Here is a 13,463-nt window from a genome sequence, read left to right on the forward strand (position 1 = left end):
CTATTGCTTCATTGTTGGCGTATAGGAATGCAACCGATTTCTGTGCATTGATTTTATATCCTACAACTTTGCTGAATTCATGAATCAGTGCTAGCAGTTTTTTGGTGGAATCTTTTGGGTTTTCCATATAGAGTATCATGTCATCTGTGAAGAGTGAAAGTTTGACTTCCTCCTGGCTGATTTGGATGCCTTTTATTTCTTTGTGTTGTCTGATGGCTGAGGCTAAGAGTTCTGATACTATGTTGAATAACAGTGGTGAGAGTGGACATCCCTGTCTTGTACCTGACCTTAGGGGGAAAGCTCTTAGTTTTTCCCCAGGACGCCACCATCTTGCTGTGTGCTCTAACCTCTGAGCAGACACAGATAGACAGCGAGCTCTCTGGTGTCTTTTCCTAAAAGAACATTAATCCTATGGGATCTAGGCTCCATCCTTATGACCTCGTTCAGCCTTAATTACCTCCTTACTTCAGCATTTGAATTTTAGAGGGGACATGCTTCAGTCCAAAGGACTGTGTTACCTATGTTCCTCCTCCCCCCAGGAGCCATTCCACTCAGATGTGTTTCAAACTGGAGGTACAGGAATGGTGAAGTATGTGAACTATTAAGTACCTAAACATGAGGTATCACCTATGGCCTGGCCCCTTTTACAACTCCTTCAGGTCATCGATTAATAGAGACCAAGAGCTGTGGCAAGGCCAAAGTCTAGATCATTCAACCTATTATTAATTGTGGGAATAAGGCTTGAAAAGTTTAAGACATGTAAGCAGCCACATTCAGAAAGAAAACCTGATGCTGAGTAAAGCTTCTCTGAAGATAGGCTATGCATTTGAGTGAGGAACAGAAAAATGCAGCTTTGACATTTATTCTGTGATTTCCAAAGGAAACTGTATAAACTAACATATTTTTGAGAGAGATTGTTTCTTTAGAAAGATTAAGGGAAAAAAAGCCCGTCAAAAATGTGTAGTGAAATATCTAGACTTAAAGAGGCTCCAGGGCCTGGATGAGAAGGCAATGCAGATCATTTCCTTGGCATCAAGTGTCTATCCATTCAGAGGTTATTTTAAATCAAAGTGTTACTCAGCCTACTTACACAGAGATCTTGGGATGGTTGAGAGGTTCTTTAGGAGGTCAAGAGTGAACTTGGCTAATTACTGGCTCCTTTGGGAAGGTAGTGGCAAGTTTTTTTTTTTTTTTTAAAGGTTCAGTCCTCTTAAAATAAAACAACGACTTTTAAAAATGTTTATTTAGTTGAGAGAGAGGGAGAGAGAGAGAGAGAAAGAGAGAGATGGAGAGATGGAGTGTGAGTGGGGGAAGGGTGGAGAGGGAGGGAGGCACCGAATCCAAAGCAGGCTCCAGGCTCTGAGCTGCCAGCACAGAGCCCGACATGGGGCTCAAATGTATGAACCAAGAGATCATGGCCTGAGAAGCCAGACACTCAACTGACTGAGCCACCCAGGCCCCCCCCCCCCCAGTACACCCTTTGAGAAATGATATCACCTCTCTTATTTGCTAGATGTGGCTCCAAATAGCTTTTTGCTGTGTCTCCAAATTGTATTTTCTTCCAAATTTCAAAGTAATGCATGAAAAATAAAGGGTCATGGAAAAACTCAAACAATTCAGAAGAACATGGAGTAGAATGTAGAAGTCCTCCTTTACAACACCTGCCTCCCATCCCCTGGCCCTCCCCATGAGCAATAGTTTGGTGGGTTATTTTTTTCCAGATTTTTAAAATATGCTATGCTTTTATTTATGGATAGCTAGAGTTATTTTTAAATAAATGGCACCATATCATTATAATTTGACTTTCTCCTACTGATGATTATATAGATATGTCTGATCTACTTTTGATTATTACAAAGCTGGAATAAATATTCTTATACAAATATTTGTATATATGAGCAGTTCTGCAAGATAGATTCTTAGAAGAGTTACTGGGCCAAATTTAAAAACTGTTAGTCAAATTTCCCTCTGAAAACCTTGTACAAATTTACACTCCTACCAGAATTATATGAGAGCATGTGTTTTCCAATTTATTGGGACTTGGACATTATCAGTCTTTACTTTTTGCCAAACTGATGGGCAATAAAGGGGGATCTCACTGTTATTTTCATTTAAATATTCTTGATTTCTTGTGAGGTTGAACATTATCACATTTCTTTTTTTGTCTTTCTTTCCTTTTTTTTTTTTTGAGAGTGCACTCAAGCAAGCAGGGAGGGGCAGAAGTGAGGGGGGGGGGCGGCGAGAATCTTAAGCAGGCTTCATGCCCAGAGCAGAGCCCGAGGTGAGGCTCAATCTCACAACCGTGAGATTATGACCTGAGCTGAAATCAAGAATCAGATGCTTAATAGACTGAGCCACCCAGGTGCCCACGCATTTATTTTTTTGCATTTCTTCTTCAGTGAATTGTCCATTTACATTATTCTAGAGAAATGGTTGATATTTTTGAGTTGTAGAGGCTTCCCATAATTATACATATTAACCTCTGCAGGGGCAAATACTCAAATTTTCTGTTAAAAGATATTCAAAAGTGCATGAATTGGTATGGAAAAAAAAATGGAAGGATTTATATTAAACGGATAATAGTAGACGGGGTGCCTTGCTGGCTTGGCCAGTAGAGCGTGTGAGTCTTGATCTTGGGGTTATAGGTTTGAGCCCCATGTGGGCTCAAAAATAAAGTCTTATTTAAAAATTGCTTAAAAATAAAATCTTTAAAAGGATAACAGTAGTTACATTTGAGTGGTAGACTCATGGGTATTTGACTTTCTTTTTTATACTTTTCTACGTTTTCTGCTTTTTTTCTACTCTTGAACGCTAAGTATGTATTAATTTTATGAATAGAAAGAAAAAAACCCAGTAGACTGGAAAGTAGGGTAAAGGTGCTCTCAAAGCAGTTCCAAAAAAATTTTCCAAGACACTTTGAGTAGCAGCAGTATCAGTAGATATTAATTTTCCTAAGGTCAAAATGTGAAGGAAACAACAATTACTTCTTGTATAATAACTTGATATGGCAGTTGAAGTTGGCCTTATTATGTAATAATTACCTGTTCAGCACCCACGATTCTATCATTCTTTACCCACAGTGTTTTATTCTCCCAACCCTTCTTCAAGTACTGGCAATCAACAGTGAGGGGAGCTCAAACTATATTTGGAGGAGGAAATACCTCAGTTTGCCTGGGCTGAGAAACACCTCTTAAGAGCACCTAACTCCATTTGTTGTAATGACATCTGGCAATGTTGGCTTGGCCTTCCACTGGCTAGGGGGTGAGAGTGGGAAGAGGGTGCAGGTGTAGGATGGGGTGGGGGGAAAGTCGTACCACGATGGGAAAAATGGGTTCAAATCTGGGTTTTCAAAGGCTGAACTGTCATTCTGGATGGTGCCTCAGAGGTAAGTTAATGGGAGCCAATCCTTAAGAACAGCCTGGATGGCCGAAGGCCAGACCCCAGGATGAGGGGAATACACTGAGGAGAAGTGACCTTGGACAGCTGTGGGTAACCCACCAGCTGCAGCAATCACGGTACCTTTAGGAGTGCTTCCATACAAACTTGAAAAGAAACTATCACCACTTCCTACTGGTGCAATTTCTAGTTCAGAGCTGAGTCTCCAAGCCCTGAGTCATCTGTTGGGGGCATCCATGCAGCTGGGCTGACACTGCCTAGTGCCACACCTGCAACTTTGAGCACTACAGGACTCAAATATAATGGATAGAAAGAAAGGGGAATAAGGAAGAGGTAAGAGAATCCCCATGCTCCTGGCTTTTGATTACTCTTAGCTTACTTATATACTCTGAATTATAATGCCTTATTATCAAGTGAAGTTTTGGAAAGATGGATTTAGCCTATGGGCTAAATTCTTAAGAGTACCAATGCAGATTCTAGGACTCAACCATTTACGTGTAGAAAAGCAATTTCTGTGTCAAGAATTTTATACAGCCTGTAGGCCAAGGATAATTAATGATATATCACAGTAGCACAATAACCTAGAAGATGACAGTGCTTAAATGCGTGTGACTCTTGACTACGGGGTGATTATGTAGTGCAATCGACACAAGACGGCAAAGCCCCCTGACCTTCAGGTTGGAGGACCGCACCGAGGACACGAGTGCCGTGGCATTTTGAGGCTGAGATTCAGGTAACCTATAGAGATGGGAAGAGCGACACGTCTGTCGTGTCTTCCCAACTGAGCCGAGGACATCTGCACTACTGCCACCATTTCACTGTCGTACAGCAGGAAAAATGGATGTAAAAATAGAAGTGATACAGCAACTATCAACGCGGAGGCAAATGAATGTAGCAGCCTGCGGGAGTACTGACGCAGCGCGGGACTGGCCCCTTCCAGGGCGGGCTGGACAATGTGCGACCCAGCTAAAGGCGTTTCCACCACCCGTGCCATCCCGGACTGACTGATTTTATCTTGGCCAGCTTTGTTGAGGTTACGACTGACAAAAATTGTATCCGTTGAGGTTGCACGACATGATTTTTTTTTTTTTTTTGAAGGTGTGCCTCGTAAGGGATTAGGAGAAGGGGAAATGTGAGGTCATAAACCTCCTGAGGGCAAGTAATGCCCTCCTGACAGAAAAGTGAAGAAGCCCATTTGTTCAGAAGAAAATGCCTCCCTGGGAGTTCCTCACCTTGCCATGTGAATTATCTCCTCTTTATTAGACCTATGAAGAGGCCGAACAGGTATGTGCAGAACAGGCAAAGATTTTAATGATGAGAGGGCAGGATGAGAGGACAAAGAGCATATAAAAGGCTAAGGGAGATTTGACCCCCAGAAAATAACCACCCTTGTTTCCCGTGTCACCTCTGCTCCGCTGGGGGATGTTGAGAGCCCATTCAGTAGATTCAGTAGAGCAATGAAGTGGAAGATTCTTTATCACAAGAGTATCCATCCACGGGTGAAGTGCCTAGGTGGATCTTTTTGTTATTGTTTGACCTTTGTTTTCTAAATTGATATAATTCTAACCTACCACAAAACTCACCCTTTAAAAGTGAACAATTCACTGGTTTTCAGGGTATCCACAAGGTTGTCTATGTATCACCACTATCTAATTCCAGAATGTCTTCCTCACCCCAGAGGGGAACCCCCATATGCATTCATTAGTCTCCTGACCCCATCTCCCCAGCTGCCAGTGACCATCCATCTACCTTCCGTTTCTATAGATTTACCTATTCTGGACATGGCATATACTTGGAAGCATATAATATGTGGCTTTAGGTTTGTCTTCTTTCACTTAGCGTAATGTTCTGGATGTTCATCCACACTGTAGCCTGTATCAGTATTCCATTTTATGGCTGAACAGCAGTCTATTATATGTAGGTGCCTCAATCTGTCTAACCAGTCATCTGCTGTTCAAAGTCAGGTTGTTTCCGATTTGGGGCTATCGGGAACAATGCTGCCAGAAACATTCGTGTACAGGTTTTTGTGTGGGCACGTGTTTTCATTTCTCTTGGGTGCAGACCTAGAAGGACAATTGCTGGGTCCTATGGTAACTAGAAAATTAACTTTTCGCAGCCCTTCCAGACTGTTTCCCAAAGCGACCACACTATTTTACCTTCCCACTGGCATCGTTTGAGGGTTCTAATTTTTCCATGTCCCAGGTACGCTCATGACTGTTTTTGATTCTAGCGGGTGACAAGTGGTATCTCATCGTGTTTTGTCATTTAGGAAAAAAACCAAAGCCATCCATATACATAGTGTAAAAAGACAACGCTTAAGGAGTAAACACCCCATCTCTCTCTTGAACCATTTCCATGAGGCAAATACTTTAAATTCCCTTTAAGTTTCTTCTGGTATTCATCTTCTCCCTCTGGTCATATGCTTATACTGCTGTTTTTAAAAATCAGTTTCCGATATTCTCTCTTGACTCCCAACTACGGAGAATGAGCATTCAGCTCTCTTCTCTTCCCCAGGTGCACACAGACCACACACTCACTTTATCCTTCTATCTTCAAAACAGGATTCTAATCTCTATTTTTGGTTAAATCAAGAATCGGCACTTGCGCTGTTAGGACTATGCCTTTACAGCCACGTGGCGTGCGAATATTTACTTAATCATACTTTTACCCTGAGACTGCAGATGACGTAGAGCAAAAATATTTGCCCCCTTTTTTTTCATTTCCACAGTTTTCAACATAATTAATTGCTACTTCATCCTCAAATTCTGCAAGAAAACTAAAAATCTTTGGTCATATGCCAACACATGGGTATTCTGCTATTTCCTTCTTTGTCCTTTCCTGTTTTTGCTTTTGTTTCTGGGAGTCGCTCCTCCAGGGCTCTCCGCTCTCCTGCTCTCTTGGGGACTGGGACCCGCCTGGTTGCGGGGCCTGCTGCGTAGCTGCTGCCCTGGGACTTCCCTTCACCACCCCGGCTTCTCTCCTCTGTGGCACTGTCTGCTTCCTGGATCCCTTATGTCCCTCCGGCCTGGTTTTATCCCTCAGTTTACAACAGCATAATCTTCCAGTACCTTCTTTATTCCTCCATTCCTGCCCTCTTTTGTGTTAATTTTTTTTTTGTTTTTGAGACAGAGAGACAGGGGGGTGGGGGGAGAGAGAGAGAGAGAGAGAGAGAGAGAGAGAATCCCAGAAGGGGCAGAGAGAGAGGGATTAAGAGAGGGAGAGAGAGAGAGAAGTGGAGCTCGAGTTGGCCCGATGCAGGGCTTGAACTCACCAACTGTGTGATCATGACCTGAGCAGAAGTCAGATGCTTAACGAATGAGCCAGCCAGGTGCCCGTTAAATAGATATTTTGAAGTGTACCATGGTAATTCTTTTGTTTCTTTCAGGTTTTTAAAAAAAAATTTTTTTAAAAATGTTTATTTATTTTTGAGACATAGAGACAGAGAGCAAGCAGGGTATGGGCAGGAGAGAGGGAGACACAGAATCCAAAGCAGTCTCCAGGCTCTGAGCTGTCAGCACAGAACCTGACGCGGGACTTGAATCCATGAACCATGTGATCATGACCTGAGTCGAAGTCTTTCGCTTAACCGACTGAGCCACCCAGGCGCCTTTTTTTTCTTCTTTTTTTGAGTTCTTTTTTTAGTGATTGCACTGGTGATTCCGGTTAACATCTTAACTTAAAACAGTCTAGTTTGGATTAATACCAACTTCATTTTGGATAGCATACAAAGTTGTTTATGGCTGCTTTCATGCTACAATGGCAGAGGTGAGCAGTTGTGACAGAGCGTGTATGCATAAGGTCCATGAAACCTAAAACTTTACTGTCTGGCCCTTGACGGAAAAATTCACTGATCCCAATCCAGTGCCCCGATTTTCATGATCCTGTGCTCTACCTCCTGCCTCCAAGCATTTAAGTAATCTTTTCTCCTCTGAGCTCTCACTGTGTTTCAACTTTCCTGAAACCAAAAACTTAAGTGCACATGCTAAGAAACCAAATGAAAGGGCACAAAACAGTATCAGCAAAGTGTGAAAACCTCCTTGTGCACCCTGCTGTATTGAAGATGCTCAAGACGCAATCCATCACTATCTAGGAAATCCAATCCTTCAACATGAAATGGCTCTGAGGATAATGACTATCGATTCAAATCTGAACATTTCCAAGGCTGGTGTCTCCATCACTTTGTCCCATGCCCAGGCAAGGCATTTCCATATGCGTGTTCTGTGAGGTTCCCCATTCCAGGCGGGGCTTGTTTTTGTATGACCGACATCCGCTTCCCATCCTCTGATGAGAGTTCTTTGATTTTTATTTGACACCAGGGATGGGGACACGACATGGGGCACTGTGTGGGCGGACAGCTGTCTGGGACCACTCCCAGGAGTGGGCCCGCCTGAGCTCAAAGCCCAGCACCGCAAGGCAGGCAGAGCCAACAGGGAGGGGGTGAGTGGGCCCCCATGACATGGCTTCACTTCTGCCCTCGGCCGTACCTTCGGACTCTCAGCCAGGTGCACCGAATACATCCCTATTCCCGTGTAGGCCCATTCCAGTTGTGCTTTGGTGCTTGTGGGGAAAGGAGCTGTGGCTGACACAGACACCCAAAGCAGAGGCTGAGTCTCTTTCGGGGTAGATACGTAGGCCCGACATCTTCATGAGGGTCCTTCATTTTTAGCAACGGAAGAGTAAACTTTTCTGCTGTAGTTCAGGACCTGGACTCGTTTTAGTCTCATGCAGGGTCGATTTCAGAACTCAGAAGGAACCTCTCAAATTCAGGCGACTGTCCGTGACAGAACAGAAAAAAAACTAGTGGTTTCCAAAATGAATAACTATGAAGAGAATGACACCACCGAGTGCAACTGATCAAATATCTGATCAGCACATTGTGAAAGGCAATCAGGGTGTGATTTCATGTGATAAAAAGCAGTCCTTGTACTTATCTATCTTTCAGAGCGTATTTGCATCCATGACTTCATTACATTTGCTTAGGCTCCTTTTTGATAAATGACCCACTTTTATTATATTATATTATATTATATTATATTATATTATATTATATTATATATTATATTATTTTATTTATTTAATGACCCACACTTTAAAGCCTTTTCTAAACATAAAAACCAAAATATATTTTATAAATAATTACACACTAAGGGGCGCCTGGGTGGCTCAGTCGGTTAAGTGGCCGACTTCGGCTCAGGTCACGATCTCGCACTCTGTGAGTTGGAGCCCCGCGTCAGGCTCTGTGCTGACAGCTCAGAGCCTAGAGCCTATTTCAGATTCTGTGTCTCCCTCTCTCTCTGACCCTCCCCCGTTCATGCTCTGTCTCTCCCTGTCTCAAAAATAAATAAACGTTAAAAAAAAATTAAAAAAAAAAATTACACATTAATTTCTTATAAATAAAAACTCTAAAATGTTTACTCTTCCCCAACTCTAGTTTTAGGTTCCTGGTATTTATCGATTCTGTTCGCTCTTCTCAATTCCAGGTCATAAACAATAATTCTTATTTTCCCAGATTTAGAGGACCTCTGAGCTTTTTTTTCTAGCTTGTCTTCCCTTCCACCCCCTTCTGGGCTGTGACTCGTCTATGTAACCTGCTTGACCTTAATGCATGCCTTACACAAGAAGTGTCTGGAGTCCACAGGCCGAGTTTTGAACCCCCAGCTCTGTTATTTCCTAGCATTATGGTCCTAAGCAAGTGTCTAAATCTGTAAAATGAAGATAATATAGCTCATGTCATTGTTGTAAAGATCACACGAGATGTATGCCAAAGAGACACAGTAAGCGCATAGTAGATGATAGCGGGCATTATCTGATGGTCAGAAGAATGAGTTTTGCCAACCAGTGATCCTTGCACTTTCATTCCACACAGGAGGCTTGTAAGAACCAGCGGATGGGCATACTGTCTAAAATCTAAGCCCCACGAGGGCAGAGACTATGTCTTGTTCATCACGATAGCCCCAGAACTTAATAGATGACTGGCATATAACAGGTATTCAATACATATTTACTGGATGAATCAATGAATGAATATAGGTGATACAAGTATAGTTTTACTGATATTCTGTTTTTATGGATGAGGAAACTGAGGCTCAGAGAGGTTAAGTGACTTGTAGAAAGTCCCACAGTGGGTTGGGGAAGGATTAAGATATAGTGCTCCTGCCTGGTTTTTCTCCCTTCTACCATATCACCTCCTTGGGCCCTTACCTTATGATCCAAAAATTCAGGTGTAGTATCTTTGTTATAAATGATGATTCTCCAGGGGGGCAGAAATGATTCTGAAATTTTAAAACCTACCGTGGTATCCACAGCCTTGACCTTCTCTGTAGGGATGTGCTTTGGGACAGGTTCTGTCTGTGACAGCATCACACAGCCTTCAGCACCTAAGGTGATGATTACGACCTGGCACCCCCTTTCCAAGAGCACCTGTGCAGCCTTCCCAGCGTCTGCAGGGCTGCTGACCGTGAGGCCAGTTAGGATCTCAGCCTGGAATACAGAAAAGTGAAAGGAAACAGCGGTGAGAAAAGTAACCTGGGTTTATTTCCAGATTAGATTTGTTTTTCTAGAAAAATGTCTCCCTTCTTTTGCATAACAACCAATGCAGTGGGGAACTTTGATGGATACTGGCTCAGGAAAATAAATTAAAAACCCTATAACAATGACAAAAACTCGCTATCAATGACGTTTTGGGGACAACAGGGGAAATGTGAATGTGGCCTGGATATTAGATGACAGCACAGAATTACTAATAATTTTCTTAGGTGTGAAAATGGTGTTGTGGCTCCTCTTAGGAGATGCACACTGAAGTATTTAGGGGTGAGGTTTCATGTTATGTGCAGCTTACTTTGAAATGACTCAACAAAAACAAAAAGAAATACACACAATGGAGAGGGGACGCATATAGCAAATGTTAACAACTGTTTAGGTGGAGAGTATATCACTCTTCGTTGTGTTGCCCTTCCAGCATTTCTGTGTGTATGTATGATAATTTTCATCATAAAGAGTTAGGGGGAACAAAGAATTCTACAAAAGAAAGGAAGAGGGGAGGGAAGAAAGGAGTAAGGGAGGGGCCGCTGCCAACGACTTTGATATATAAGTCGTGTCTATAAATTTTACCCCTAAGGTTGTATTTCTTCTAGGCTCCTCTTGGGTCATAATGCCTTTCTCTTATTACTGGTTATAGCTTTCCATGTTTGCACAACACCCGTTTCTTTTGTTTGTTTTTGCTCAAGAAATTGGAAGCAGGGTAGGAGGGGCACTGACATGGAGCAGAGAAAGCAACATGCTGATATATTCAGGAGATGTCCACCATTTACTAACTCTGGGACTTTTTCCAAGTCATGTATAAAATGAGGGGCTTGCACAGGACCACAGTTCTCTCCCAGAATATAAAAAGGGCTCTGGCTGAAGTAGGGGTGAAGGGCTGTAGCCCTGCTTCCTCACCCCCTAGGTACCCCTCTAGCTTCTCTGGGGACCCTCTATGGTTCTGAAATTAGTGGCTGAAAATTCACTGGACCAGATGAATTATATGATACTTTTTGACTCAAAAAGTTTATAACCAAATTCTGTCTTTTCTATATCCTATTTCTTCCTAAGAATGGGTCTATCTCTTCCTGTGCTTGCTCTGAACATGCCCAGATTAACCCTTTTTGTTGCCTATAAGTCACCCCACAGTGTCTGCTCCTTCTGGGGTTTGGTCTTCCCTGGCAGCAAAGGTTTTGTTAACTTGACCATGTGTCCTTCCTGAACCATCTTTTCCACACCCTTTCTGTCTGAGTTGGCTATGCCTTAAGGCCACCTTCTGTTTTCTTTTTATAAGTTTTTCACTGATCTTCATTACTGAGATCACTTACATCTGTTGAGTTAGTTGGGTCTATTTTCAGAAACACTGAATTCTTGTGGTTTCTAAAAACCTGTTAAAAAACGATTGTTTGATGAAAGATCCTGAACGTAAAAATAATGCAACAAACGCCCATGTACCTACCACCCACTTTAAAAAAAAAAAAATTTTTTTTTATGTTTATTCATTTTTGAAAGACAGAGAGACAGAGCACAAGCAGGGGTGGGGCGGAGAGAAAGGGGGACACAGAATCCGAAGCAGGCTCCAGGCTCTGAGCTGTCAGCACCAGAGCCCGACATGGGGCTCGAACTCAGGAACTGCGAGATCATGACCTGAGCTGGAGTCGGATGCTTAACCGACTGAGCCACCCAGGTGCCCCAACTACCACCCACTTTTATTTTATTTTATTATTTTTTAAATTTTTTAATGTTTTTTAATTTATTTTTGAGACAGAGAGAGACAGAGCATGAGCAGGGGAGGGGCAGAGAGAGGGAGACACAGAAACCGAAGCAGGCTCCAGGCTGTCAGCACAGAGCCCGATGTGGGGCTTGAACTCACAGACTGTGAGATCATGACCTAAGCCAAAGTCAGAAGCGAACTGACTGAGCCACCCAGGCGCCCCTACCACCCACTTTTAATAAGTCTTAACGTTTTATTTGCTTCAGTTATTTTTCTCTAAAGAAGGTAAATGATGGAGTGCCTGGGTGGCTCAGTTGTTTAAGCATCCAACTTTGGCTCAGGTCATGATCTCACGGTTCATAAGTTCAAGCCCTGCGTCGGGCTCTGTGCTGACAGCTTGGAGCCCGGAGCCTGTTTCAGATTCTGTGTCTCCCCCTCTCTCTGCCTCTCCCATGCTCATGCTCTGTCTCTCAATAATAAACATTAAAAAAACATTAAAAAAAGATAATGTCCTCCATAGATATTATGTATTAATGTGCTTTTCCCCTTAACATTATTTCATTTGTGTTTATATATGTAGCATTCCATATACTGCAAAAATATTGCAAATATATTACAGTTTAAAAAAATTTATTCTCCTTTTCACGGACACTCATTTTTCCATTTTCCTCTTTTACCAACAATGAAGTATTGGATATTCTTATCATGTATATAAAATCTGTTTTTTTTTTCCTCTGGCCATTTAAAAATATTTTTGTTTTGACTTTGGATTTTATGCAGTTCCACTAAAATGTATGTTAGTAGACAGTTGTATCTGTGTATCTCAAGTGGTACTTTTAATACACTTTTGATCTGAAGACTTGTGCCTTTCTTCAGTTCTAGAAAACAACTTGCAGTTTTTTCTCCAATATGGCTTCTCTCCAGTTCTCTCCTTTCTCTTCTTTCACTTCCATTAGATGTATGTTAGAGCCTCTCAACCTATCTTTCTTTTCTCCAATTTCCTCTTTAGTATTAAAAACAAAGTTTCTGTGATATTTCTAGGTGAGTTGAGCTTTTCACTTCTGGGTGAATTGATCAAGATTCTTTTTCAATTCACTAATTCTTTGATTCCAGTTTCTTTACCTTCCTAATGAGTATTTTGTAGAAAGATTTCAATTAGTGTTTTCCATCCATTTTGAGTTTGTTTTTTGTGTGTGGTGTAAGAAAGTGGTCCAGGTTCATTCTTCTGCATGTCACCGTCCAGTCTTGCCAACACCATTTGCTGAAGAGACTTTTTTCCATTGGATATTCTTTCTTGCTTTGTCAAAGATTAGTTGGCCATACGTTTGTGGGTCCGCTTCTGGGTTCTCTATTCTGTTCCGTTGATTAGAGTGTCTGTTCTTGTGCCACTGCCATACTGTCTTGATGATTACAGCTTTGTAATCTAGCTCAAAGTCTCGAATTGTAATGCCTCCAGCTTTGGTTTTCTTTTTCAACATTACTTTGGCTATTCAAAGTCTTTTCTGGTTCCATACAAATTTTAGAATTGTTTGTTCTTGCTCTGTGAAGAATGCTGGTGTTATTTTGATAGGGATTGCGTTGAATATGTAGATTGCTTTGGGTAGTATCGACATTTTAACAGTATTTCCTCTTCCAATCCATGAGCATGGAATGTTTTCCCATTTCTTTGTGTCTTCTTCGATTTCTTTCATAAGCTTTCTATGGTTTTCAGTGTCATTTTCAAATTTCTAATTGACTGACTTTTATATTCACATATTGTTGCTTTGATTCTGTTTTTCTTTCTCTTTTTTTAATGAACGAGAATCTCAATCATATCTATCTATTTATTGAGAGT

General features: G+C 41.8%; 1 protein-coding gene and 1 long non-coding RNA gene across 8 annotated transcripts in view; one reads left to right on the top strand and one right to left on the bottom strand.

Annotated features, from left to right (window-relative positions):
* Positions 1-13,463, bottom strand: part of RBKS (ribokinase) — a 93,140-nt gene that overhangs the window by 34,987 nt on the left and 44,690 nt on the right. For 5 of the 6 annotated variants that reach the window (XM_058682902.1, XM_058682906.1, XM_058682903.1 and 2 more), the window contains one exon: positions 9,688-9,876. In XM_058682902.1, coding sequence (XP_058538885.1) covers positions 9,688-9,876 — 189 coding nt within the window. Of the gene's footprint in view, positions 1-4,673; positions 8,168-9,687; positions 9,877-13,463 lie in introns of those variants that run through there. The other variant, XM_058682904.1, reaches the window with a different exon arrangement.
* LOC131484556 (uncharacterized) overlaps positions 1-13,463 on the top strand; it is a 66,978-nt gene that overhangs the window by 22,927 nt on the left and 30,588 nt on the right. Inside the window, exon 2 of one of the 2 annotated variants that reach the window (XR_009248301.1) lies at positions 4,495-4,680. The exons of the other annotated variant lie outside the window; for it this stretch is intronic. This is a non-coding gene — a long non-coding RNA (uncharacterized LOC131484556). The remainder of the gene's footprint in view (positions 1-4,494; positions 4,681-13,463) is intronic. 2 annotated transcript variants of the gene reach the window in all.

This window comes from Neofelis nebulosa, chromosome 9, assembly GCF_028018385.1.
Source record: "Neofelis nebulosa isolate mNeoNeb1 chromosome 9, mNeoNeb1.pri, whole genome shotgun sequence".
NCBI classification, from domain to species: Eukaryota; Metazoa; Chordata; class Mammalia; order Carnivora; family Felidae; genus Neofelis; species Neofelis nebulosa.